This window comes from Amphiura filiformis, chromosome 20 (genome assembly GCF_039555335.1).
Source record: "Amphiura filiformis chromosome 20, Afil_fr2py, whole genome shotgun sequence".
Classification (NCBI taxonomy): Eukaryota; Metazoa; Echinodermata; class Ophiuroidea; order Amphilepidida; family Amphiuridae; genus Amphiura; species Amphiura filiformis.
The window spans coordinates 44,449-70,228 of NC_092647.1; the positions used below are offsets into that span (position 1 = coordinate 44,449).

The window sequence follows — 25,780 nt, forward strand, 5'->3', positions numbered from 1 at the left end:
TGCGCAATTCTTAACTTTTTGAATTCCGTTTAAAGATGAATAGCTACAGACTTGACATTTAGTATGGAATATTTTTTCGCAAAAACTGGTCTGGAAGGGGTTAGCATAAACCACACGGGTTAAATATTAATAACAATAATAATAATAATAATAATAATAATAATAATAATAATAATAATAATAATAATAATAATAATAATAATAATAATAATAATAATAATAATAATAATAATAATAATAATAACACTAATATTAATTATAATAATAACACTAATATTAATAATAATAAAATAATAATAATAATAATAATAATAATAATAATAATAATACTCATAATAATAACACTAATATTAATTATAATAATAACACTAATATTAATAATAATAATAATAATAATAATAATAATAATAATAATACTAATAATAATAATAATAATAATATAAAGCAGTAATATTTTATACAAACTATTAATATCGTATGAAGAGCACGGAATGTTTTAATCAGGTGTGATACTCACATCAGACTGATCATCTCGCACAGCATAAGCAGTTATATAGAGTTTCTTTGTTGAGGGCTTTATATCCTTTGGTTTCATGAACATCAGCATCTGTCTCTTGTGTATGCCAGATGTAGATAAACAATACCCGCAAAATCGGTTGACCTTAACTATCGCTTCCTTATCTTCAATTTGTTTCAACCACGCGACTTCCTTGCTTCCATTTTTAGATTCAGATGGAAGTGTCTTCCATGTACCTGATATGAACATTTAAACAGCTAGTACACTGCAAAATTCAAGCGTTTAGATTCTAAACACCTTTTGAAACGTGTCACAGTATTTATTTTCTAAACATGTCACAGTGTTTAGTTTCTATAACAGTCAATACCATGTTTAGAAACGAAACACTATAGTGTCCAGGTCAACTAAACACTATGTTTGACTGTAGGAATGAAAATCTATCATGTTTTGGTTGAAATCACATTCAACATGTCACATGTTCAAGATTAGGTATGTGCATGAAAATGTGTTGAACAGCATGTTTAGAAACTAAACACTATAGTGTCCAGGTCAACTAAAGTTTATAGTGTTTTGTTTCTAAACATGGTGTTGACTGCGGTAGAAACTAAACGTGTCACAGTGTGTAATAAGTGTTACAGGTAATTAAACATGTCACAGTGTTTAGTTTCTAAATGCTGCGACATATTTAGTTTTTACAGCAGTCAACATCATGTTTAGAAACTAAACATTATAGTGTTTAGTTGACCTGGACACTATAGTGTTTAGTTTCTAAACATGGTATTGACTGTTAAAGAAACTAAACACTGTGACATGTTTAGAAAATAATTACTGTGACACGTTTCATAAGTGTTACAAAAAAGTGTTTAGAATCTAAACGCTTGAATTGTGCAGTGTAAAGTCTTAAACCAGAGGTAAAGAGTACATGTATTGGCTGCTAGTTTTAATTTTGACGTATTCGTCTTTGATTAGGGTACACAGGGGTGAACATTACTGGTACCTTCATTCATTTGCTTAATACTGTATAATATTATACGATCGAAGATTCATAGTCCCATTTTGCAACATACCTTCTGATGACATGTACCACAATTTAATGTCACCTAAGTTTGCACATGTTACGCCAGAGTGAGGAAGAACTAAAGTGATTGGCTTGTTGAACTCCGTGTCTTTAGGTCCACAACGGATAATAGGAGTAATCATCATGTGATCGTTGTCGAGCTGAGGACGATTTTTCTGCTCCCGATATAAAGATATGTCAATTTTAACTGAGGTTTGGCCTTTTGGAAGATTTATCGCTCCTTCTGGAATCTCTAGTCTTGCCTTGATTTTGGAAAGCCACAATGTCCCGCCATTCTTGTCAATTTCACAATGAGCTCTAGTCATATCTTCAAGTAATCGTTCTAAAAAAGCAGATAAGTAAAAAATATATATAATATATTATACCGTAGAATTTCGTCTAGAAGCATATATGCCTCTAAACGAGGGGTTTTTTTAACGAAAGATATGAAAGGCCAATACCCTTCTCAAAAACATTGCAATATATTGGTCTTACAAATATACATGTTTGTACAGCCGCCTTTATCAGTAATATAGTTGTTCAAACTCCAAATAACGTTTTTGTACTTGTTGAGAGTGTCTGCCTCTTGTCTCTTGTGTCAAAAAAACCTCGTTTAGAGGCATTATGCTTGTAGACGGAATTTTACGATATATACAGGGCGGCGCCACAGAAAAGGGGGCAATGCCCCCCCTATGATTTTCAAAAAAGGGGTAAAGGGAAGGAAAAAGAGAAAGAGAAAAGGGAGGAGAGATAAAGAGAGGAGGGAGAAAAAGAAAAGGAGCCATTCCCCTCCCTGGCCATGGTTAGAAGGAGGAAACTCCCCCTTCGGACATCTTGCCCCTTGTGGAATGACCTATACGCGGTTTTAAAGTTGTTGGTTCTTATATTTTGGGCCCATTTTCGGCAAATTTTCCCCATAAAAGTCACATGGCCTCTCTTGCCTTTTCTATCAACTACTTTGGAAAAATCCTGGCTACGTCACTTTCCTGGCGCGGCAACACATGCAAGTCTGTGCCATGCAGCAATTAGGCCTAATCATTATAAATAAGTTTTCATCACATTGTATTATCCAAAACCTATACTAGAACGTCCCTCTCAGAAATAGTTTTAAAAATATGCAATTGGCTTCATTACGGCCGGCCAGGGGTACGGTGTAGCCATGATTTATTTGGGGCTGATTTTGAAAAGGTGGACCTGTTTTGGACCTTTTCCTAAAATTTTGACCAAGAAAGCATAAAGAACCTAATTTTTTCGCTCGCTACACTCGCGAATGGGCAAATTTTGTCCTTTTCTGAGTGAAAAAGCATAAAAAACTTTTTGTTTTGCTCGCTACGCTCGCAAAGAGGACCTTTCGGCTTTTAGTGATCATAGGGGGCGACTACCTCCCGCCTACGCTCCTGGTTACGGCTTTCAGTTTGAAATATTTCCAACCTCAAGACACCCCTCATTCATATCATTTTATCGTACCAATTTATATTTTAAAAAAACCCGGCATATCATATACAATGCAACTGACTTAACATACACCGCGTTTCGATCAGAGGCGTAGATCCGACCCGGGGTGTGGGGTATAAATCCCCCATAGGGTAGATGGTCCATAGGCCTACAATCATTTCCCAATGTTGACGCCTGTATGTGGGTTTCTGACCAAAGTAACATCATATATTTGGCCATTTTAGCCTTAAAAGTGCCACATTTTTTCACGCTTCGCGCGACTTTCGTTAATGTTTCCACCATATTTCACTTCGTGCACATTTTTACCATGAACTTAATTTGTTGCCAAAAAGTGCTGGATTTACTAATTGAGTAGGTCTATGCCTAAAACCAGCGGGCTGAAAGTCGGGCCCGGCCCGTGAATGAAATCCATAAAAATATGCGGTTGGAAAGTAAATAAATAACCCTAAAAAGGGTGAAAATGGTGCATCAAATGGCTTCATTTGTGCTTTCATTTTGAAAATTTTCCAAATTCTGAGGGGGGCACATCCCCCCTCAGACACCCCCCTGCGTCGCGCAAGCGCGACGGCCAACGCTATCGCGCCGCATAAAAGAATTTCTACAATTGTTTTGCCCCCCCTATCAAAATACCCTGGCGCCGCCCCTGGATATATATATATTAATATAGGCGTAAGAAATTTGAACAGACGACAACGTAGCTGTGTAACATTAACTTATAATTCAAGCTTAACCAAATATACCACATATGCCATCCTTGATGAAGCCCTGAGGGCGAAAGCTTGGATAAAAAGTTAATGTTACACAGCTACGTTGTCGTCTGTTCAAATTTCTTACGCCTATATATTTCACGAATGGATGAACCAAGTCGTAAAAAAGCCAAGACCAAATCTCTCACACTATATATATTAATATATATATATAATACAATGATCTTCAATAGGTTTTTAGTTGAATAAAATTATACCCTTCATTAATATATTCTTCATATGGTTTAAGCGAAGAAGTGCAGCAAACATGATGCAGTCATGTCTACAGTAGAATTCATCTCGACCTTTGCAGGACTTAAACCCCATTAAAAGCTATTAAACCAAGATAACACTCATTGAAGCAGCTCAACTGATTAAATCAGATCTTCTCTGGTTGTGCACAAGTGTCTGTTTTTCATGTGCGACATCGCAATAAAGCTGGTATTATAGCTTCAGTTGGGTAACCAACTAATTTGATGTCCTATAGTGCAATATCACTGTTTTTATATATCATTGTTGTTTGTATGTAAAGTTTAGTTTTTGATTGTATTACTAATTTTGTTAAATTGTGCAATCTGATATATGCTTATGTAATGTATTTTAAAATGTATTGTTTATTTTTTGATGTTTTACGTTTGACCCTGGGCCAAACTGAAAAACAGTGTTTACACTGAGTTTTGTTACCCAGGCAAAAGAAGTTTTAATAAATAATAAATAAATAAATAAATAAACCGATTATAAAGGAAACGAAAGGAAACAATGGTATGTGTACCGTTGTTCACGAAATGAGACAATGGCGTGCTTTTTGTAAACCAGCATTCTTGAAAATGAGCAACATAATGATTGTTGACTTAACACGGTTTGGAAATAATTTCTTCATATTTTTGGTGTTATCTGTGGTTTACATATCCTTCCTAAAACACAAAAGTGCGACCCTCTCAAACATCTAAATTAGCTAAAAATTTAGGACATGTTACAAAACTATATTTTCTAGAACCTATTTAGAATAGTTTAAATGTAGCTTGTACCGTTTTGTTGTGGCATCCTTCAGAACGGAGCGGTCCGTTACCAATATAGCTCAATATTTTCGGTCAAATCTCCATTCAATTAACACGGGGAGTTGGCTAGCTATGAGCTAGCTATGCTTTGCCCTCACTCATATTCTACGAAAGTGCGACCCCTTCTGAACATCTAACCTAGCTGTAATTTTAGGTCATGTTAGAGAAATATATTTGCTAGAAGTTTGGAGAATAGTTAAAATATTGGCCGGTTATTTTTCACACAGTGATGTTAACTAGGCAATGCCCATATACCTATAACATACACTGTTTGTAGAGGTCACGCGTCAATGGTGAGAGCACTGTGTATTGTGTATAGGAAAACGGACAGTAACTGCAGTATGAAACACCCATTTATGGTCATATTTCATTGTCATTCCAGGTAAAAGATCAGACTTTTTGCCTTCACATACTTTTTATTCCACAAAAATCGCACTTACGGTTCCCAAGAAACTGCAATTTGAAGGGAAGCATCTTGCGCGATCAAATGTATTATTAATGTATTTTATTGTTTTTCAAGCAGTGATATTTATTATGTATTTTATTGTTTTTCAAGTGGCGATATATAACATTTCTACAGTCAAAAATCTGTATCTCAAAAAGCAAATAAGCATGTTGTATGTAATTGCCATCTAATTTGCATAAAAAAATAAAAAGGTGTTTCTAGATGTTGTTAGGATTTTTCGCGTTTTTGCATTTTTACGCCTTCAAAAGAGTAACTTGAGGCCATTTTACGATGGATTTGAATTAAATTTTCACAGAATGTGTGTTTTATTTTTTGTAAAAAAAAGTGTGGAAGTAGATTTTTGAATTTTGTTTTTGTTTTGACGCACCGTCACATTTTTTAGATCAAAAACTATATATAAATATCACTGGAGTCAACTGGACGATTATTATTCGATATAATCATGATAATATGTACAAGACCGGCTGATATTTTGCTAGTGACACTTGTCACCAACGGGTCACGCAAGATTGCGACGCGGGGCCGTTTTGAGAGTAACTTTCCAACCTACGACTCGATTAGTCCACCAATCATTTTCCCTGAAAATTTAATACAAGCTCACGTTAGTTAATATCTATCATTACAGAAAAGCATACGACCGGCGTTTACTCACTGTTGTAGATATAACCATTTTGGTGATCGTGACATGCAATTTTTTTCATTTTCCCGGCAACTTTGGACATGTTCAAGCTTCTTTATTTTCAATATAATTCAACTTTTACTCGTTTTTTGTTGCTTTGCACATTAAATGTTTGGTATCTTATCCGTGGTCATGGTACGCAATTTAAGCAAAAAACGACCCGTGTCTCCCATTTCTGGAGCTATTTCGCTAAAACATGTTTGCCGGCCAAATTTTCAACATTTAGTTAGGAACCCGTGTTCACCAACCCGTAAAAATTTTCTATCGAACAAAAGAGGTCACGAAGTTGCCGTCGTACTGTACAAGCAGGTTGCACTCATCACCTGTGTATGTCTGCAATCATAGATTGAATACAATACCGCTCTTTTCAAAGATACTTATCGTACAGGTGCGAGTAATCAGAATGATATGGTTCAATGCATAGATACCGCGTGTAGTTAATCAGATTATTATGTCACTTCAACAGCGAATAGACCAGGTAGAAGCTGTGTGTTTTGCCGAAGGGAACTGTAGGGCCTATTGTGTTGTAAACTTTAATTATTCTTTTGTCTACCTGTCTTTTCGCGGAAGGTGTAAAACGGGTGATGGAATGCAGTTTAAAATTTCCGCCAAGGCCAAATCATTTCACATTTTGGGTGCATTGTAGCCGACGGGTACCCAACTAAAGGCTGCTAGTCAGGTGTAGGAATGCGTGGATTTGGATTCGTCTATAGTTAGTTCTACAAATCGTATACTTTGCAAACTTGCTTAATTTATTGTTGTTAATGAGTTATGTACGTTTTACAAAAGTGTTGTTGTTTCAGCCCTCTTTACAACGTAACTCAAGAACCGCAGCACCTATAAAAGTATATCTGTGATATTTTAATTCTTCTACACGCTCGCTATGAATTGAGCAATGCAGTTTTGCCAAAGCTCACTACCATTCGTAAGATGCTGTGAACTACGAAATCACAACAGTTTAAAATAATTAATAACCTTAAAAAGCTTTTCTAAGATTAAAAAACTTCAGTTTGAAAATTCCTCTGTAATATACGCCCCTTTTTCAAAACTTTCATGCCCCGGGCGTTGGTTATACAAATATTTACTGCTCAAAAGGAATCAGGTGGAAGCTATTGATCCACGTGGTGAACTGGAGACCGTGGGCCTAATATTTTAAATATAGGCCCACGTCGTTCTCCAATTCACCATGGGACCAATATAGATTCCACCAGATCCTGAATTTAGAGCAGTAAATATTTGATTTATATCCTTTATTAATATAATTCTTTGTTCATTGTTTGGTTAAATATTAGAAACACAAGGCCTTTACCATAGACATAGGCCTATGTATACAGATAGGCTAGGCCTTATCTAGTCTAGACTGGCCTTGTTCGTCAATAGGTTTTTGCAAAATAATGTTACTGTTATTAACATGTTATTAATTGCAAGTCGGATCCAATATGAGCAGTGTCGCCCAAACTTTTGTATAAATTATTCGCACTTTTTAAATATTTGTAGGTCCCTGAATTTTCTCATCAAAAACACGGTGAGTCCCGCCCATTATATAAAATAATTACATCATTAGTATTATTATGGGATGTTCAGTTCAGTTAGATGCAGTAGCGTAGCCAGCGGTGGGGCAGGTTGGACAGAGTGCCCCCCCGACAAAAATGTAAGAGAACAGTGCCCCTCTGACGAAAAATGAAAAAGAAAATCGGGAAGGCAAAGGAAATGAAAAGGAGCAAGGAGCCCGTTTTCCACCAAAGTTCACCCATATATCTAAATATATATAATATAAATACACGCTAAACATGGTGTTTAGGATGGGGTATAAGTGTTTAGGATGCGTTTAGATACAAATCCAAAAGTGCAATAACTTGTAAACCAAAGGGACAGTATTGATTTTATTTTGGATAATTATGTGATGTTTAAGGGATCTGGAATGAGCGTTTTGAGCGTTTCGACAGTATTTTTTGTGGGACATGAGAGCACCTCAGACGTATCGAATTGCATTCTAAATACGAAGTATGTCTTTCTGATATCAAATAATTTTCATTTTTTGAAATTAACGATATGATACAAATTTTATGACAAATTATTAAAATTTGATATTTTTCAAATGTTTGATATAACTGTCCTCGAAGTATATTTTATAAATCTAATGATATATTCTTTAAAGTGTATGTAGCTGGGAGGAAAAGCCGACGATCAATTGAAAATTTTGACCTTTCATATTGATGATATGGATTTTTTCCCCAAAAAAAATCCATATCTTCTATAATACGAAAGGTCAAAATTTTCAATTGATCGTCGGCTTTTCATCCGACCTACATACACTTTAAGTATAAATTATTAGATTTATAAAGTTTACTTCGAGTACTGTTAAATATCAAAATATCAATTTTAATGATTTGCCATAAAATGTGTATTACGTTGCGAATTTCAAAAAATCAAAATTACTTGATATCAGAAGGACATTCTTCGTATTCAGAATGCAATTCGATATTTCTGATGTGCTCTCATGTCCCACAATAAATACTGTCCAAAATTTCATACCCCTTCCCTTAAGAGTAGGGGTTTCCAAAAATACCAATCGTTTCTTGAAAATCTGGAAAACAATATTTTCAGTTATTCCTAAACACATTTATGTGTTTAAAAAGTGTGTATATGTTTAAAAAGTGTTACAGCTTAACATTTAGAACCTAAACACATTAGATTTACAGTGTACGCGCATACATTGTCCCTAATAAAGTCCTTTTTTACAGTCTCTCTGAAAAACCTGCTATAAGTATATATATTTTATATTTTGCCCCATCCGACCAACAAAGCTAGCTACGCCCCTGGTTAGAGAGCGACACAGGCCAGGGTCTGTTGTGACATTCGATCTGAAAATGACTTGGGATTTTTAATTTTTATCATTTTTAACTTCAAACGTTGGATTTAGACCATAAATGGCTCGATTTTGCAATATAAGTGTTTTCTGGGACCTTTTGTAGGAATCTGCACAGATTGATATACTTTTTGCACAGGTAGATATTTGCTAAACATAGGAAAGTTTATTCTAAATAAATACACTCAGCTTCGTTCCGATGTGCTGCATCGAGTGCGCAGCTGTCAACAAAGCTCGCCGTCAGACTCCCCGTATGTGAAATCACTGACCCGTATATTATGATATCAGAGACGTCTTTGAATTACGAGTGCCCCCGAACTGACATGGCAGCGCGGAGGTGGTCACGTGCGTATTTATAAAAGCGCATTTATAAATACAGTACGCCAAAAAATTAAGGTACCAGTTTATATGTTCACCCCTGTATATCCTAAACAAAGACAGGTATGTGATGTCATAATTGGAACAAAGAGTCAATAGCTGCGTCTTTTAGCTTGAATTTAAGACCTTGTTTGTTGAAAACGTTCAAGAAATAAAGACACCATACTGCAGTTACTGTCCGTTTTCCTATACACAATACACAGTGCTCTCACCCATTGACGCGTGACCTCTACAAATAGTGTATGTTAGAAGTATAGGCAATTGCCTAGTTAACGTCAATGTGTGAAAAATAACCGGCCAATATTTAAAGTACTGAAATTCTAGAAAATATAGTTTTGTAATATGTCCTAAATTTTTAGCTAATTTAGATGTTTGGAAATATTCGCACTTTGGTGTTTTAGTGTATGTTATAGGTAATAGGACATTGCCTTGTTAACGTCACTGTGTGAAAAATAACCAGCCAATATTTAAAGTACTCTTCTGAAATTCTAGAAAATATAGTTTTGTAACATGTCCTAAATTTTTAGCTAATTTAGGTGTTTGGAAATATTCGCACTTTGGTGTTTTAGGAAGGATATGTAAACGACAGATAACACCAAAAATATGAAGAAATTATTTCCAAACCGTGTTACGGACCACAGCCATTATGTTTCTCATTTTAAAAAATGCTGGTTAACAATATGCACACTATTGTCTCATTTCGTGAACAAAGGCCCACACAGTATTGTTACCTTGCGTTTGCTTTATAATCGTTCACCCAACTGAAACTATAATACCAGCTCATTGCTCATTGCACAGGTAAAACATAAACATGTGTAGTGTGGATATAACCAAAGAAGATCTGTTTTCAATGAGTGTTATCTTGGTAGTTCTTGGTTTATAGCTTTTAATGGGGTTTAAGTCCTGCAAAGGTGGTGGTGAATTCTACTGTAGACATGACTGCATCATGCGACATCCAAAACCCAAGGAAGATGCCTATTTAAAAGTTGCAGTTTGCTCCATTGCAAGCCCTATTGATTTGTACACAAGGCGTCATCGAAGAAGGGAACTATAAAATCGCCGTGCTTCCATTGATTAGCACGTTGAAACTAGCGTCGTGCTTTCATTGAATAGAACACAAAATTGCAAGTTTTGATTTCGATTCTTCCTTAGGTTTCAGATCACCGTTTCTTTAATTTTCAACCAATTTCAACAAATAAGGTCTTAAATCATAGCTAAAAAGTACAGGTAGTGGCTGCTTGTTTTAATTTTGACATATCTGTCTTTGTTTAGGATATACAGGGGTGAACATAACTGGTACCTTAAATCTTTGGCTTACTGTATAACCGAAGTACACTGATTATGTTTTTAACTGTTTTAATAAAATCTGAATACATGCTTCCACAAATCTTAATACCCAGATACACGTTAAAACAGTTCTAGAGCGCGGGTATTATGGTTGTAATTTGGTTAGCATGGGTAAGGCTGTTTAAACTTTATCCTGGACTTGAACATTCATATGCGTTTCAAATTAACAATTGAATAAACCGGGCATTGCACCGCCACCTGGAATAGTCGGCAGGGGCCCATCGCGGGCAAGTAAGTTTTTGCAACTTTTGAAAATGCACCAACGTATTATACTGGTATCAATCTTTGTCAATTTAGAGTGTTTGGTAGCCAATTTGGTACAAATTGGGGCTAACAGGATTCTGCACATGATCTTATCAATCACATATTGTCATAACAACATCAGGTGTTGTAGGACAGGTTACATAACTGCGGACTCTCTTTATTTGAGGGGTTTATTATAACGTAATAATTCATTTGACGTGATTGATTCTGTCGAAATACAATCTTACTATGAGTCAGTCGTGGTGTAACAATCAAAGATTGTTGACTTGGTTTGCCAATCCCTCTGACGTTTTTGGCTGAAACTTGGAATCGGTATTGAGCACCTACTTGCATGTCACAAAGGTCGAAGGTGGCATCAGTAACCTTGTAATTAAAATACATAACATAAAATAATAATTAATTTATCAATATTGATTTTTTATTATAATAATAATAACAATCTTACAATATTCCGTTGTTTCTCTTTAAAATCACAAATATACACAATGTCACTTTGAACATTTTTAACTCCACAGACGATCAAAAACACAATAAAACATGCATTAGGCCCAAAAAAATATTGTTGTGTTGCCCTCAAGTGGGAAAAAATTGGAAAGTTGGGTCGGTCGGTCGGATTTTTTTTTTTAACCTTCAGGTTTTTTTAATCCCACAAATATTTAAATAATGCTTCTCCAAATAGGAGACATTTGTCAATTTTGACTTCTGGATACTTGTTAGACATGTTAGGTAACCAATTTAAGACTAGTCACTCAATAAAATATAAATTTTAAGTGAAAAACATTGATTTTTTGAATAAATTTGTAAAAATCATAATGAAAAAAAAAATGCGACCCTGATTTTTCAGGATTTAGGGTCGGTCGGTTGAGGACAACACAACAATTTTTGTTTTGGCCTTACCAAAACAAAAACGTACTCAATAGGGCCTATGTTACCTCAATATTTGGTTGTTTTTTCCATTCTCCATCCATGTACATTTCCTGTTGCAGGATATATCCTGTTATCGGAGAACCACCGTCACCTTCAGGTGGAGACCAAGTGATATTGACAGACGTATCCCCGCTGTACTCAGAGGAAGGTTGTCCTGGGGCTTCTGGTTGGTAAATTAAACATACATATATTGAAGACAGAGATAAAAAGACTAAAATGCGTCTGACGTCATCTGTCAATCAAACTCAAACACGGTTTGTTTACAAGTGTGTCGTGATGATGAGTTGCTGAACGCGGCGGTAAAACCGGTCGCCTTATTGTTAATTTTGTACCTTCAAACATACAAACCATCTCAAAAGTTAGGTTTTTATAGTAGGAAACTTTCATTCCCGAAGGCACCATGTCAACAATGCCTAGAAAAATTGCTTTTCGCCTTGAAAAAGTACGTAATTTTTTCGCCACTCTCTGCTATTCCTTTTCTCCGATCGGCACCATATAAATCGACCTCCTTTTACGCGCTAATTTACCAATCAAGGATCGTAGGGACTTTGATTGACAGTGACGTCAGACGCACAATAGTCTTTGTATCTCTGTTTTCAATTATAGTATGTTAGTTTAACGAACATTTAAGATTAAATGCAAATGAGGTCGGCTACTCAGATATCTCGTGGAATATTCGCATTGGCCAATTCTGTTTGGTTATAGAACCTTTAAGTAAAACATCAAAAATATGTACACTCATGCTTGTCGTTTTCAGGAAATAGCCATACTATACTCCAAAATGGTTAAGCAATTTATTTAGAAGCCAATGATGAAGTGATTTTCTGGCCACAATTGTAGTGCCTTTTGAAAACTTTCAAAACATTCAGTTGAAAAACTGTTTTGTCTTGGACACTCAAAGTCAAAAATAAACAAAAACAAACAAGTTGTGATATATTACTATATCTTTCATGATCAAAGGAGTACTCTGAAGTGTACAATACAATCAATATGACAATCTCAGCCCAAGCACCGTGTATTACCTGGTGGAGCAGCGGTCGTCTCACCTGGTGGTAGAGCGACGTCCGTCTCACTTGGTGGTAGAGCGCCGGTCGCCATGTCTGGTGGTAGGATAATGTAAGAAACTTTTAGAATCTGCCTCCCGAAAGAATCAATATTTAGTATGATCAACATAGATTTTAGTTCTCCCAACAAATATATGACTTGCTTGATATTTCATCCAACATCCATGGGATTTCATCAGAAAGTGAGGTAGAACGGTAAACACTTAGTATCTTTCCTCGAAATGTCTCATTTAGTATCTTACATCTAAGGACTCCACTTTCTTATCATCTGCCCGCAAAAGACCTCCATTTGCCACCGAACCCCCCTATTTTTCATACAATATGTCCCAGGAAGACCCCATGTTGAAGGTTGCGGTCACACATTATGCCACTTTACTACTGGAGTCTACCAAGGGTTTTTTTTGTTGTTGTTGCTGCTGCTGTTGTTGCCATTTATAAGATATTTAGCATGCCGGTTTTAGATATCGTTATCTTCCAATTTGCCAAAGTCCAAAATTGTCTAATTAATTGAGATGTAATCTGTGAACACCCTTCATGTGATGCATTATCATATTTTGTTTTATAAAGATAATAAAGGCTAAAACTCTTTAACTATATATTTCTTTATTTTTTCAATCCATGTTCTTTGTTTACCAAACTCACAAATTTAAAATGGCCCATGTGAAGGGTTTTCACAGACCACATTACAATTAGTAATAATTAATTAATGTGGCGTATGGAAAAGATTATTTAAGTAATGATCTCTGTTTTTACATACACAAGGTGTCCCATAAAAAGGTTACGTGTAGAAAATGAACCGCACTTTGTGATGGTACAACAAAACAATGTATTTTTTTCAGATGTTATTTACTCATCCCTCTAGTAACTGTTTGCTAAGTTTTAGAGCTGCTTGACTCTTGGTAGTTAAAAAGGAAGATGGTCATTACAGAAGAACATGTTTTGGTGAAAGCAGTTCTGCACGCTGTATCTCCCTTATCAACATAGTGAAATGAATACCAATCTTTTGCATTTAGGCATTGCTTGGATTTTGTTGATTTGAAATTGCTGATGTTTGTTTTAACATTTCTGACTGCATCTGCCATACTATGGCTGGACCTGCTCAAGTGTCCCGCCAAATGCACGGTGGCTGTGACAGTGGTATAATGAACCTCGTGTTGTATTATGTCACATAAAGAGCTTGGCCAGGAATGCCTGGAATGCGGGTTAAGTACGTAGGTTGTGAACTTGACATTCACAGGGGTACTAGTAGAGGGTACATAGATTATGCCATGAAAAGGATATTTATATTGGTTAACATTAGCTTAGATTATTTTCAAAAATCTGCATGTAACCTTTTTTTGGGACACCCGGTAATAGTTAAGTGATGTATGGACCATCCGTTAGTATTTCAGTTCAGAAAAACGGAATTGGCAACAATTTTCGCATCACATAGTGGCCTATGCTCTGACGTATGGTACAAAAACTTAGTACCATTGCTCATATGGTGCGTCACCATGTAGTGCAACATTGAGACGAAACATGCAATTGATGCGCATCGCAGACGTACAGGGTGTCCCAAAATAAAGAGGCCCCACATTGCGCCCTCTTTTTCTCCTATTTCTGAAACGTTGATCAAATATATTTTGGTATGTAAAGAAACCCTAAATCGTTAGCTTTAATAAACCAAAACAATGCTTTCAATCGGCTCACAATTTTTGAAGATATGCCCTCTTTAAGAAATGTACACGTTTTTCACTCTGTCCGCGGATGAGGTTTGGCTACATCAAAGATTTAAACGAAACACACGGTTAATGACATGGATAGATAATAGCATTAGTCTTGGAAGCAAGGATCACCAGCTAGCTTCAAACATCTTCGCAACCCCGTATTACTGCTGCATTCGCAAGTATCCGGCGCACAAGGCCTTAAGGATGGTACGCAACGCAATTAATGCAATGAGAACTAGGGCTGAAACCTGTATTCGTCACGGAGGTAGAGGGCAGAGCAGCACAGTAAACTCACTTCAAAAGAACCAAAGACAAACTAAACAGCCCTTTTCAGGGTTAACTTTTATTCCAAAAAGAGAAATGATTTATGTTGTCAATAAAAAGAAAGCAAGAAACGAGAAAAACATACGTAATTGCAATTATAGCAAAAGAAGTCCCATCCCACCTCAATTTCGCCCAAATTAATGACACTTAACAAAATCCATAACCCATAAGCCCACCGGTAAAGCCCATTCCCTTCAATAAAGTTGTTAACTTATAAAGTTATCATCGAGGAATGTTTTATATTCATGCATGGTATATGCAATTTTCAATCTTTGAAGTAGCCAAACCTCCTCCGTGGACAGAGTGAAAAACGGATACATTTCTTTAAAAGGACATATCTTCAAACGTTATGATCCGATTGAAATAATTGTTTTGGTTTATTAAAGCTAGCGATTGAAGGTTTCTTTACATACCAAAATATATTTGATCAACTTTTCAGAAATAGGAGAAAAAGAGGGCGCAATGTGGGGCCTCTTTTTTTTGGGACACCCTGTATATTGTGACGTACTGTACCATGTGCATTGGAATCGACAATGTTTAATATTACATAGTGGATAATTCTAAACTCATTTTACCCATCATAGCATATGATTTCAAAATGAAAAATTACAAGGAGATAATTAAACGGTTTATTATAGCTTTCAAGCACCGCACTCAAAGAGAGAAGCAAGGTTTAGTGGCACGTCCGTATCATAAATTGGCAGTTGATATTTTTAAGTAAAGCAAACAAATTTTTCTAAGAAAAATATGATGGTAGGGTTTGCGATGGGATAGTCAAGATATTTCACATGATCCTGCAAATTGCCTAGAAATGAATTAGGTCTAAAGAGAGTATGGCGTAAACCACGTCTTATCACATTGCCATGATTACCGTTGTGCGCGCCAAACGACAAACGATTCCAAACTTCTGTTCCAGATAGTTTCAGGAAAATAAAGCAATGTCTAAATTGGCTTGTTATTTTTCCAGTTACATTGTACCATATTTCAGGTAGTGTCTGTAACCTGGTGGTGCTGTTTTGCAAGTATACAGCATACATCATTACTTATAAAACATATGGTTTGAAAGACAAAGGTTCATACTCCATAATTATTTACAATTATTAGAACATTTCAGGAAATTCACTCATGAAATCAAAAAGTGGAAAACGTTTGATATTCCCTTGCGTATTTGACACTTTCTAAATTCCTTAAACAAACAACGAAATAGTAAATGATGGAAAAATCTTAATGTACCTTGTGTTGATGCAGACGTTGGCAGGCCTTCAGTCACGTGTTCACGTGTTGGTTCAGCAGGACTCGCAGGAGTAGTGAGTTCTGTTTGAATTACCTCTTCTTCTGTAGTGGATTCAGCTGAACTGACAGAAGTGTTAGATTCAGGCTTGATTACCTCTTCTGTATATGTATTTGATTCATCTGGACTGACCGATTTTAGCTCGATTACCTCTTCTTCTGTAGTTGCTTTAGCTGGATTGACAACAGTAGTAGTTGATTCAGGTTGTGTTACTTCTCCTTCTGTTATTGATTTACCTGGACTGACAGGAGTGGTAGATTCAGGCTGGGTTTCCTGTTCTCCTCTGTGTTGTGGCTTAGGGATCAATGTTTCTGTACTTGATCTAGTGACTGTCAAGAAAAACAAATGCAAAGTAGATTTTAAAAACTACTACAAATGAATTTGAAAATCTTCTGTTATAAGATGCAACAAAAGATTCAATTATTGTATACTATAATAAAATTCTGTTAATAATAGACCTTTAAACAAATAAATAAATTCAAATTGATGATGTAGACTAGAGGAAAATAATTATGTTCTGTACGATTGTTGAAGCAATTTTTAGTAAACGTTCATAACCTAGGTATCTTTAATAATTGGAACCTGCTGAATCCAAAAATGGGGTTTATCAAGCATTATTCCGAGTTTATGACGCTGCAAAATGGCCCCCGAAATGACCCGCATATGGTTATCCCTAGCATAAAGTTGATACACTTTGATACGTATCAAAAATGTGTGAAATTAAAGGATAAGAATTGGAACGCTCATTTGATAAAGTATCAAAAATGTATCAATTGGAACATATCAATATAGTATCAAATGACCGTTCCAATTCTAATCATGTATCAAAAAATAGCAAAAATGTATCGAACGAGATGTATCAACAATGTATCAAATGAGCGTTCCAATTCTTATTCTGTATCAAAAAGCACGTATCAAAAATGTATCGAATGAGATGTATCAAAAGTGTATCAAATCAGCGTTCCAATTCTTATCCTGTATTAAAAGTGTATCAAATGCCATGTATCTAAAATGTATCGAACGAGATGTATCAAAAGTATATCAAATGGCGTGTATCAAAAATGTACTAAATCAGGATTATTATAGTTGGATACGCTTTTGATACAATACTAAACAACTAATGACCATGGTTCTAATTATTTTGCCTGTTATAAGTGTGTAGTGGGTATTACGTACTCTAGAGGAAGTTTTGGGTGAGAAAACGGACATCTTGATGAGAAACGGCCAAAATGGAGATAATTTAAATTTTCTCATTCTTTTGGATGAGAAACTTCCTGGTGTGTGTATCAATCATTATTGTCTTATTAAAACTCCCCGCTGAGCTCAAAATAAACATTATTATTTTCTCATCAAAAAGAATGAGAAAATTTAAATTCTCACCATTTTGGCCGTTTCTCATCGAAATGTCCATTTTCTCATCAAAAACTTCTTCTAGTGGTAGTAGCCTGTGTTTGGTTGTTTAACTGGCAACTGCGGTTGCCGTCTGGCTGGATCGTGCTCCCAGACAGCAGCAATTAATGTTTGTCAACAAGCGTACATGGGAAAGAGAATTTTACCTTTACCTGCATTATATGAGCCATGTGTGTAATACAGCAGCTGCTGATCGAAAATGCGCACACATAGGGTTGCGTAGCTTTGATTCTAAATATCCTTTAAATAATTATATTTAAACAGCCATTTTTAACACATGAAGGGGGTACTATACCCCTGCCCAATTTTGTGCCTATTTTTGCATTTTTCTCAAACATTATAGCGCATTGGTGACAAGTAAGATATGTATATTATAGGGGCAAGGACTACTTCACTGGAAATTTTATTTCAACACAGACAACAGTTGCAGTTGTGGAGTTACGGTCAAAAATGAGGGGAAACCAATATTTGATCAATAACTACCCAGCAAACACAAAACGTTTTCGACATCATTCGCAAAAGGTTATAAAAGGTTGTCAGAAAACGTTTTCATAACATAAAAAAACATTTTTTGATAATCTACTGCCCAGCAAACACAAATGTTTTACAGAAAACGTTTAGATGTCGGGTTATACAAAGGGTATAAAAACGTTTTAATAACATTCCAAAAACATTTTTGAAAACTTGATACAAAACATTCTAAACAAGATGTCATTTTGAGGTTGAAAAAATATTTTACATTTAAATGTTATTAAAACGTTTTGAAAAAAACATTTTAAAACATTTCTGTGTTTGCTGGGTGCAAATATTTGAACATAATGTTATTAAAATGTTGACAAAATATTTGGCAAAAATGTTTGCAAAAATAGTTTACAATTACACTTTGAAAACATTTTTAAAACATTGCTGTAGTGTGTTTTCATACAAAACGTTTTAAAACGTTTTCATGACATTTATATAACCCGACATTTTAATGTTATTAAAACGTTTTTACCTTAACCAAAAGCCAATAAATACTCATTTAAAACGTTTTAAAAACGTTTTTGTGTTTGCTGGATACTTGCCATGAGTTGAATTTTCAGTGCAGTAGTTGTAGTCCTTGCCCCTATAATATACATATCTTACTTGTCACCAATGCCCTATAATTTTTGAGAAAAATACAAAAATAGGCACAAAATTGGGCAGGGATGTAGTACCCCCTTAATTCATATGGCGTGATAGACGTTCTTCAGTCGAATGAAAATTGTCTTACTGTGTGTAAGTTGTGTTGTTACACTCAATGAGGGTTGAGTTGGATCACTGGCCCCCATGACGTTTTTGGCTGATATCTGGAATCGGTATTGAGCGCCTGCTTGCATGCCAACAACATCGACGATGTTCCTTTTAAGCTTGTCATTAAAATGTAAAAAGAAGAGCATTATTAAAATTTGCATACTATTGCATGCTACAAATAAGAATATTTTAGATAATTTGGAAAAACATCTGTAACACGCCTGCAAGACAAGAGATAAATATTTAAGTGAATTTTAATAAATTATTTACTATTATTATCAATGCATTTTTTGGCCAGTGGCTTATATATACTGCAATAAAATCCTCTTTTGAGGAACGAAAAAATTGTTATTATTATTATTATTATTATTACTACTATTATTGTTATTATTATTGTTATTATTATTATTATTATTATTATTATTATTATTATCATTATTATTATTATTATTATTATTATTATTATTATTATTATTATTATTACTGCTGCTGTTGTATTGTTATTGTTGTTGTTGAGTGTGAAACTCGGACTTTGGGCTTTCCTAATCCAAGTTAGATCAAGGGTTGCAAGTAAATGGACAGCGGTCTGTTCTGCTACACAACAAGGACTTCGTGAATGGCAACCAAAGGTTCTTTCTCTTCGAAAATTACAATAAAGAAACAAACTACAAAGATCATACACAAATAATGAACCGAACTGTTACCTCAAATGAACTAAAGCTTTTATTCAGCTATTTTCCATATTGAGCGCTAACATATTGTAGAATTTGGTGACTTATGTGAAATACCCGACTGTGCGTAAAATTACGTAACGCACACATCGAATGGCTACCTTATGCTGTTATGTATTTAGTTTCAATATTAAATAATCATTATTCCATTTATTACTCTCGTTTTTCTTTCCGTTTCATCTTTTTCTTCTTTTTTACACCTTTCCCTCTCGCTCTCTCCCCTTCTAGCTTGTGGGCAAATCAATACGTCATCAGAGTAACAATACTTTGCGTAATTTATTGTGTTTACATGCTTCTCATATAAACCTCTTTGATTACTAGTACCTCTTTGTCTCGTCGTTTTTCCCATTTTCCATTCAGGTACTTTTCATGATGCAGGGTATATCCTGTTATCGGAGAACCACCGTCATTTTCAGGTGCTGACCATGTAATCTGGACAGACGTGTCGCCTGTATACTTTAATGCAGGTTGTCTTGGGACGTCAGGTTTGTCTGCTAAATAAAGCATGCGTAGGTTATTTAACGAATATTTTAAGTTTCGATAGGTCAGAGATTTTTCGTGAAATGCCTGTAAATAAATTCTGTTTAGTCATGTCATCTTTAACATTGAAGCGGATGGGTGTGTTTCAAGTATAAAACAAAAAATTACGACTCTACGCTTACAAGCAGTTCAAAATGATCAAGAGGAATTCTTTTTTTTTCATTTTTCAGTTAATAAAAATAATTATCTAGGCCTACATGGTAAAGCGATTTCTTTTGGAAATTGGAAACTGTTTGAGATATTTGATATGGATTCTCTGTCAGAAAGAAATCTTACCATGAGTCAGTCTTAAAGGTAGACTTGGTTCGCTGATCCCATTGACGTTTTTTGCTGATACTTGGAATTGGTGAGCCCCTACTTCCAGTCTATGGATATCGTAAATGGTCTCAGTAACCTAGGTTTGGAAAATGAAATAGTAAGTAATACCGATGATGATATTGATGGTAATAATAATAATAATAATAATAATAATAATAATAATAATAATAATAATAATAATAATAATAATAATATTAAATAATAACACCAATACTACTACTACTATAATAATAATAATAATAATAATAATAATAATAATAATAATAACAATAACAATAATAACAATAACAATAATAATAATAATAATAATAATAATAATAATTCAGGATCAAGCGAAAATCGACACCAACATAACTACACATGGTCATTTCGAATAATTAAAATCTGCAGACAATCAACAGCCTAAAATCATGATTGCCAAAACAACGGATTCAACTTTTACCTCAAAGTCTTGCAGTTTTTCCCATTTCCCATTCAAGAACTTTTCTTGTTGCAGGATATATCCTGTTATTGGAGAACCACCGTCACTTCCGGGTGCTGACCAAGTAATCTTGACCGACGAGTCGCCTGTGTGTTTGTAGGTAGGTTGTCCTGGAGCGGAAGGTTTGTCTGCTAAATCATACATACATGTGCGTTATTTAACGAACACATCCCAAAAAGTTACTACCCCTCTTCATTATCAGACAATAACTCAAAATGTTTGCATCCAATTTTTAAAACTGAAATAGCAAAAAGTATCCCAGTTAAATTATCCAAAATTTAGATACCATATTTGTCTCGATACCTCAAAATTGGTAGCCATGGTAACTCTTTGAATAAAAAAGATGCTCAATCAAACGTTGCACAAAAAAAGATACTCAATAAGTCAGTGTACCATTACAATTTTTACATAACTGGTCGATGATGACCAGTGGTGACCAGTGATGAACAAGCATTCTAGCAACAAAAGCAACATTTTCAATGGGCTTATGTGTTTGAAATTGCCATCTTTTTCATTCAAAGGGTCACAATGTCAACAAATTGCCTGCTATTGACATTATGAAGACAAATGAGTCATCAAAATTTGCAATTAAAATTTGATGCATAGCTTTGAGTTATTTTCTCATAATGAAGGGGGTAATTACGTTTTGGGATGTGTATTTTTTTATACGGTGAACAGAAAAATTGGCAAACGTGACGTGATTGACAGTGACGGATCTCAAAAATGATGTTTGGTTTCGCAAATTGATAAATACAGTGAACTGGTATGGTAGGAGCACCTAAGCCATACCTACGCTTTCAAACATTTCTTTCTTTTTAGCAGGGATACGAGAACCACTGACAAAACCGAATACGTATTAAACAAAAATATAAATTCCACGGTGTCACACCTGATGAGAATTTAGATTGGGTATTCAGAAATTCCATGACAGTCAGTTTATATGCTGAGAAAAGTGCACCGCAACCGGTTTATCCGTATGCTTAGCATGGTACTAAAACAGAATAAAAACTCATACCCTTAATCGTAACTGTTAGTTTCAAATTAAATCAGATCCTAGGCTGCCTGGGTAGTCACATTGAGACAAGTGATTCACATTATGAGTATTAATAACCAAAAATCTATCTAGAACTTGAAATAAAAGTTTTGTCGTGCCAGGCGTGCCATAATCATGATAATAATGATTCTGGTCACAACGCAACGTCATCATTGATTTTAGAACCTATTGGCCTAATTTATAAAAAAAAATAAAAAAAAGTTTTTGTTTTGTTCTGCATTGTTTTGTATTGTTTTGTTTTTTCTTTTATGGAATATATGCAGAAAGAACTTTTCACTCACCTTTTCCGAGCAATTTCGAGATAAAAGACGCCATGGCAACATTAAGTCCACCTGGCAATTAAGCAAAATATATGCATAATGTAACTGCTTTGGTTTTGACATTAATTATTTAATAAGATGAATAACTGAAACTGATCCATGGTCTGTGTCACAGTTAGAGAAACTGCACTGCTCAAAAAATATCGTAAACACTTGAAAAAGTCGCCACAATTTACAACCAAAAGAGTATTGAGTAAATTAATAAACTCGCATCTTTTCATACTGCGAATTTTTACACCTCATTTGTTGCTGCTAATAAAGTTAAAAGCATTTCAATGGTAACGGGTCGGATTTCAAAAGTTACAGAAGTCCTTATTCGCCGTCGAAGTGACGTAGTTAATCGGATTAACTACCATAGCAATAGATGAATACAATTTTGACTATATCGCCCTGCAGCCCTGCACTACAACGTTCACACGGCACCGATGCATTGAACAATAGATGTCAAAGAAAGGCTGATCACTCGCACCTGTAAGATTAGTATCTTTGAAAAGAGCGGTATTGTATTCAATCTATGAAAACGTTCTGGATTTTGCAATAAGTCCACATAGGTCCCCAAAGTTTTTAAGATATTAAAAGATTAGATTCCCATAAAGACGAAACAGTAATCTTTAGTAGGGACATAATGTAAATTTTACATAAAATTTTCACCATCAATTCAGTGTTAATTTTTACTAAATTCAGAAAATATTTTGCGTATATAAAATTGAAATAAAATCTCTGTTTCCTAAACCCCATAAACTGTAGCACGATTGGTTATCACGAATCGTTATGATGTACATTTAATATTCAAATATTCTTTTATACATATGATACTTCAGTTTTTACACAAAAATATTTCATTGAAAACCCTCCCACTCGGCTATTTTAAAAAGGTAATCAGGCTTCCTCAGCATGTGCAATAAATTAGCATTAAAATTGTCTTATTCTAGCACGGTAATATGCATATTCCTAACAATAGATACAGTTCAAAGGTTAATCCATCTCTTCGGTATGCAATACGCATAATTTGGGAAGACATTTTGGTGCAAATCGATATCCGGTAGAGAAACCCGGGATATGCGTATTAGCCTTTTCGAGATATGGCGTAGGAGGGCAGTCTTCAATATGGGTAAAACTCGGCAAATTCTAAAGACTTTACCCATTTCGTGCAGCGCCACATCTATTATGTCCGCCATATCTAGAAAAAGGCTAATTGAGATCAATCCTGTATTGATTTGATAATGATGGATTCTGATGTGTGTTAGTGTTTTTTATTCAAGAAATTAAAGTTTGACATTAAATTTCTTTTTGAACTATTATTGCATTATTTTGGTGCAAAGTTAAAAGGTTCAAAACAGAACATTACCAGAAATGTTGGTTGGTTGATAAGGTTTCGACCCCTATCGTATATCGGGGTCTCAACCTCCAACCAACTGTAACATATCAACAGTCTGGTAATGGTCTGTTTCTCAACCTTTATCTGATACAAAAACCTCTTGTTTCTAGTTAGCTAATAAAACAAAGTCCTGTAAAATCAAAAAGAAACAATTAATAATATCCAGAATGTGATTGCTCTTGGATCGTGTATAAGTTTAAGGTTAGCACCTATTTTCAACTCAGTGTTGCGATTTGGTAGTTCACATCATCTTGCGAATAGTAGTGAGCTTTAGCAAAATTTGCATTGATCATTTCATAGCGAGTGTGCAGAAGAATTCAAATATTCACAGATATACTTTTGGCACATTCTCCGATAAAGTGTCCAAAAAGCCAAATCTGTGTCGCCCATAGTGTCAAGTCGTATTCAGACTTGTTTCGTCAGAAAGAAATGACTTTTATTAATATAACTAATACTTAGGAGTTGCTTTCTAAAATGTGTGGGGCTGGAGGTTGTAACATGCCTAGAAAGTATAAAACAATAAAGCTGATTATGCATGTCCATTGTTTTCCTCCATGTCGCCAGCCAAGGTACGTTCCGTATAATGTGTCCCTGTTCGTTAAACATGCGCGCATAATAATGGATTATAGGTACTTTTCATTAGTGGTATCATGCCCTAATAATAAAGTATAAAACATCACAACGCAAGTTATTAAATTTTTCCAACAGGTCTTTGAGACTATGTCGCCAAAATTGTTCACAGATACGTTACCATATTTCTAATGAACAACAATCTGTCAAAATAACTGGCTATATGAATGTTCCCATATGTTATGGATCAAGCAGGCTCTATAGTTATATTATATATGTGGTACATAACACAATGGTTTCAAAGTAAAAAAATCAGGTCTACTAATGGCAAAAAATCCTGACGTTACGTTCATGCGTTCACAGATACGTTACCTAAATTCTACTCCCCTCGGAAAAAACGCTGTGATAAATGAAGCCAAATACCATATCAGACTTTAGTACATTGGGTGATGACTGATCAAGTATGGGCATTAAGTCGGTAAGTTTTTACACTTGCACGATTAAGACAAAAGTGGGAAAGGGCTTCACAGATACGTTACCACTGATACGTTATCCCCATGCGTACAAGTAATATTGCTCAAAAATGAAGTATTGTTGAAAAATCACCCATGCATTGTTTTGTGTTCTGAAACTATTAAAGTTTACGATTCTGAATGATTTTCACGAATTCTTCGTGGTTGGCATTTTGCAATTCCTGAGCCCAAACTTGGACGCTTTATCTGAGAATGGGCCTTTTGTAGTCCTGTAGTTCTTGAATTATGTTGCAAAGAGGGCAGAAACAACAACATTTTTATAAAACATACATAACTAATTAACGACAATAAATCAAGCAAGTTGTCAAAGTATACGATTTGTAGAATGAACTTTTGCAAAACATCAAAATGTTATTTTTCAATAATATATTGATTAAGACAATGAAAATCGATTTTTTTTTTTGGCTGCTTCGACCAACAATACCGAGTCTACCCTTAAGCTGGATTCGCTCTGCTAGCTCAGTTGTAATAATAGTAGACGTCACAATCAGACACAATGAGCATGGAATCTTCACCATGTCAAGTTTTTATTGTATAGTCTAATGGTTACACTTCATGCACTTAGACGCCAAACAATGGTATACGCTCTGTTCGACAGTTTCAAAATATGCATATTCTTTCTGTTACCAGGCAAAACTTGCCATAAATAATTTGCATTCGGGAATCTCTATGTGTAGGCCTACGGTTTTCAGAGTTGACTGAACTGCCTTTTTTAAAACAATTCTTTACTCCATACCATGATGACGTCGAACTTAAAATCAGGTAATTTCCCAACGTGGGCAGATACCAGAAACTTCTTGTTACTGGACAAAACTATCTAAAACAATTTTTTCGATAGTCTACAATACATATAGCTCCGCCCTGTTGCCTGCACCTTGTTTGCTATACGGTCGATACGAAATTTAACGCCCCCCCCCCTGCGTACGCGCCTGTAGTGCGGCGTGACTGACCACAGACCCTAGAAAGAATAATTCTTTCTAGGGTCTGTGCTGTGCATGGTTCGACTCGTGATCATCAGTTTGTGG

The 25,780-nt window shown here is 35.1% G+C and overlaps 1 protein-coding gene across 1 annotated transcript in view; it reads right to left on the minus strand.

Annotated features, from left to right (window-relative positions):
- Window positions 1–25,780, minus strand: part of LOC140142748 (twitchin-like) — a 58,705-nt gene that overhangs the window by 22,160 nt on the left and 10,765 nt on the right. The window contains exons 2-12 of the mRNA XM_072164740.1: window positions 22,236–22,286; window positions 20,862–21,028; window positions 20,378–20,495; window positions 19,886–20,052; window positions 18,811–18,946; window positions 16,091–16,477; window positions 12,786–12,863; window positions 11,769–11,926; window positions 11,064–11,199; window positions 1,585–1,917; window positions 518–753 (exon numbers count right to left, since the gene is read on the minus strand). Of these exons, the coding sequence (XP_072020841.1) occupies window positions 518–753; window positions 1,585–1,917; window positions 11,064–11,199; window positions 11,769–11,926; window positions 12,786–12,863; window positions 16,091–16,477; window positions 18,811–18,946; window positions 19,886–20,052; window positions 20,378–20,495; window positions 20,862–21,028; window positions 22,236–22,269 (1,950 nt within the window). The 5' untranslated portion in view covers window positions 22,270–22,286. The remainder of the gene's footprint in view (window positions 1–517; window positions 754–1,584; window positions 1,918–11,063; window positions 11,200–11,768; window positions 11,927–12,785; window positions 12,864–16,090; window positions 16,478–18,810; window positions 18,947–19,885; window positions 20,053–20,377; window positions 20,496–20,861; window positions 21,029–22,235; window positions 22,287–25,780) is intronic.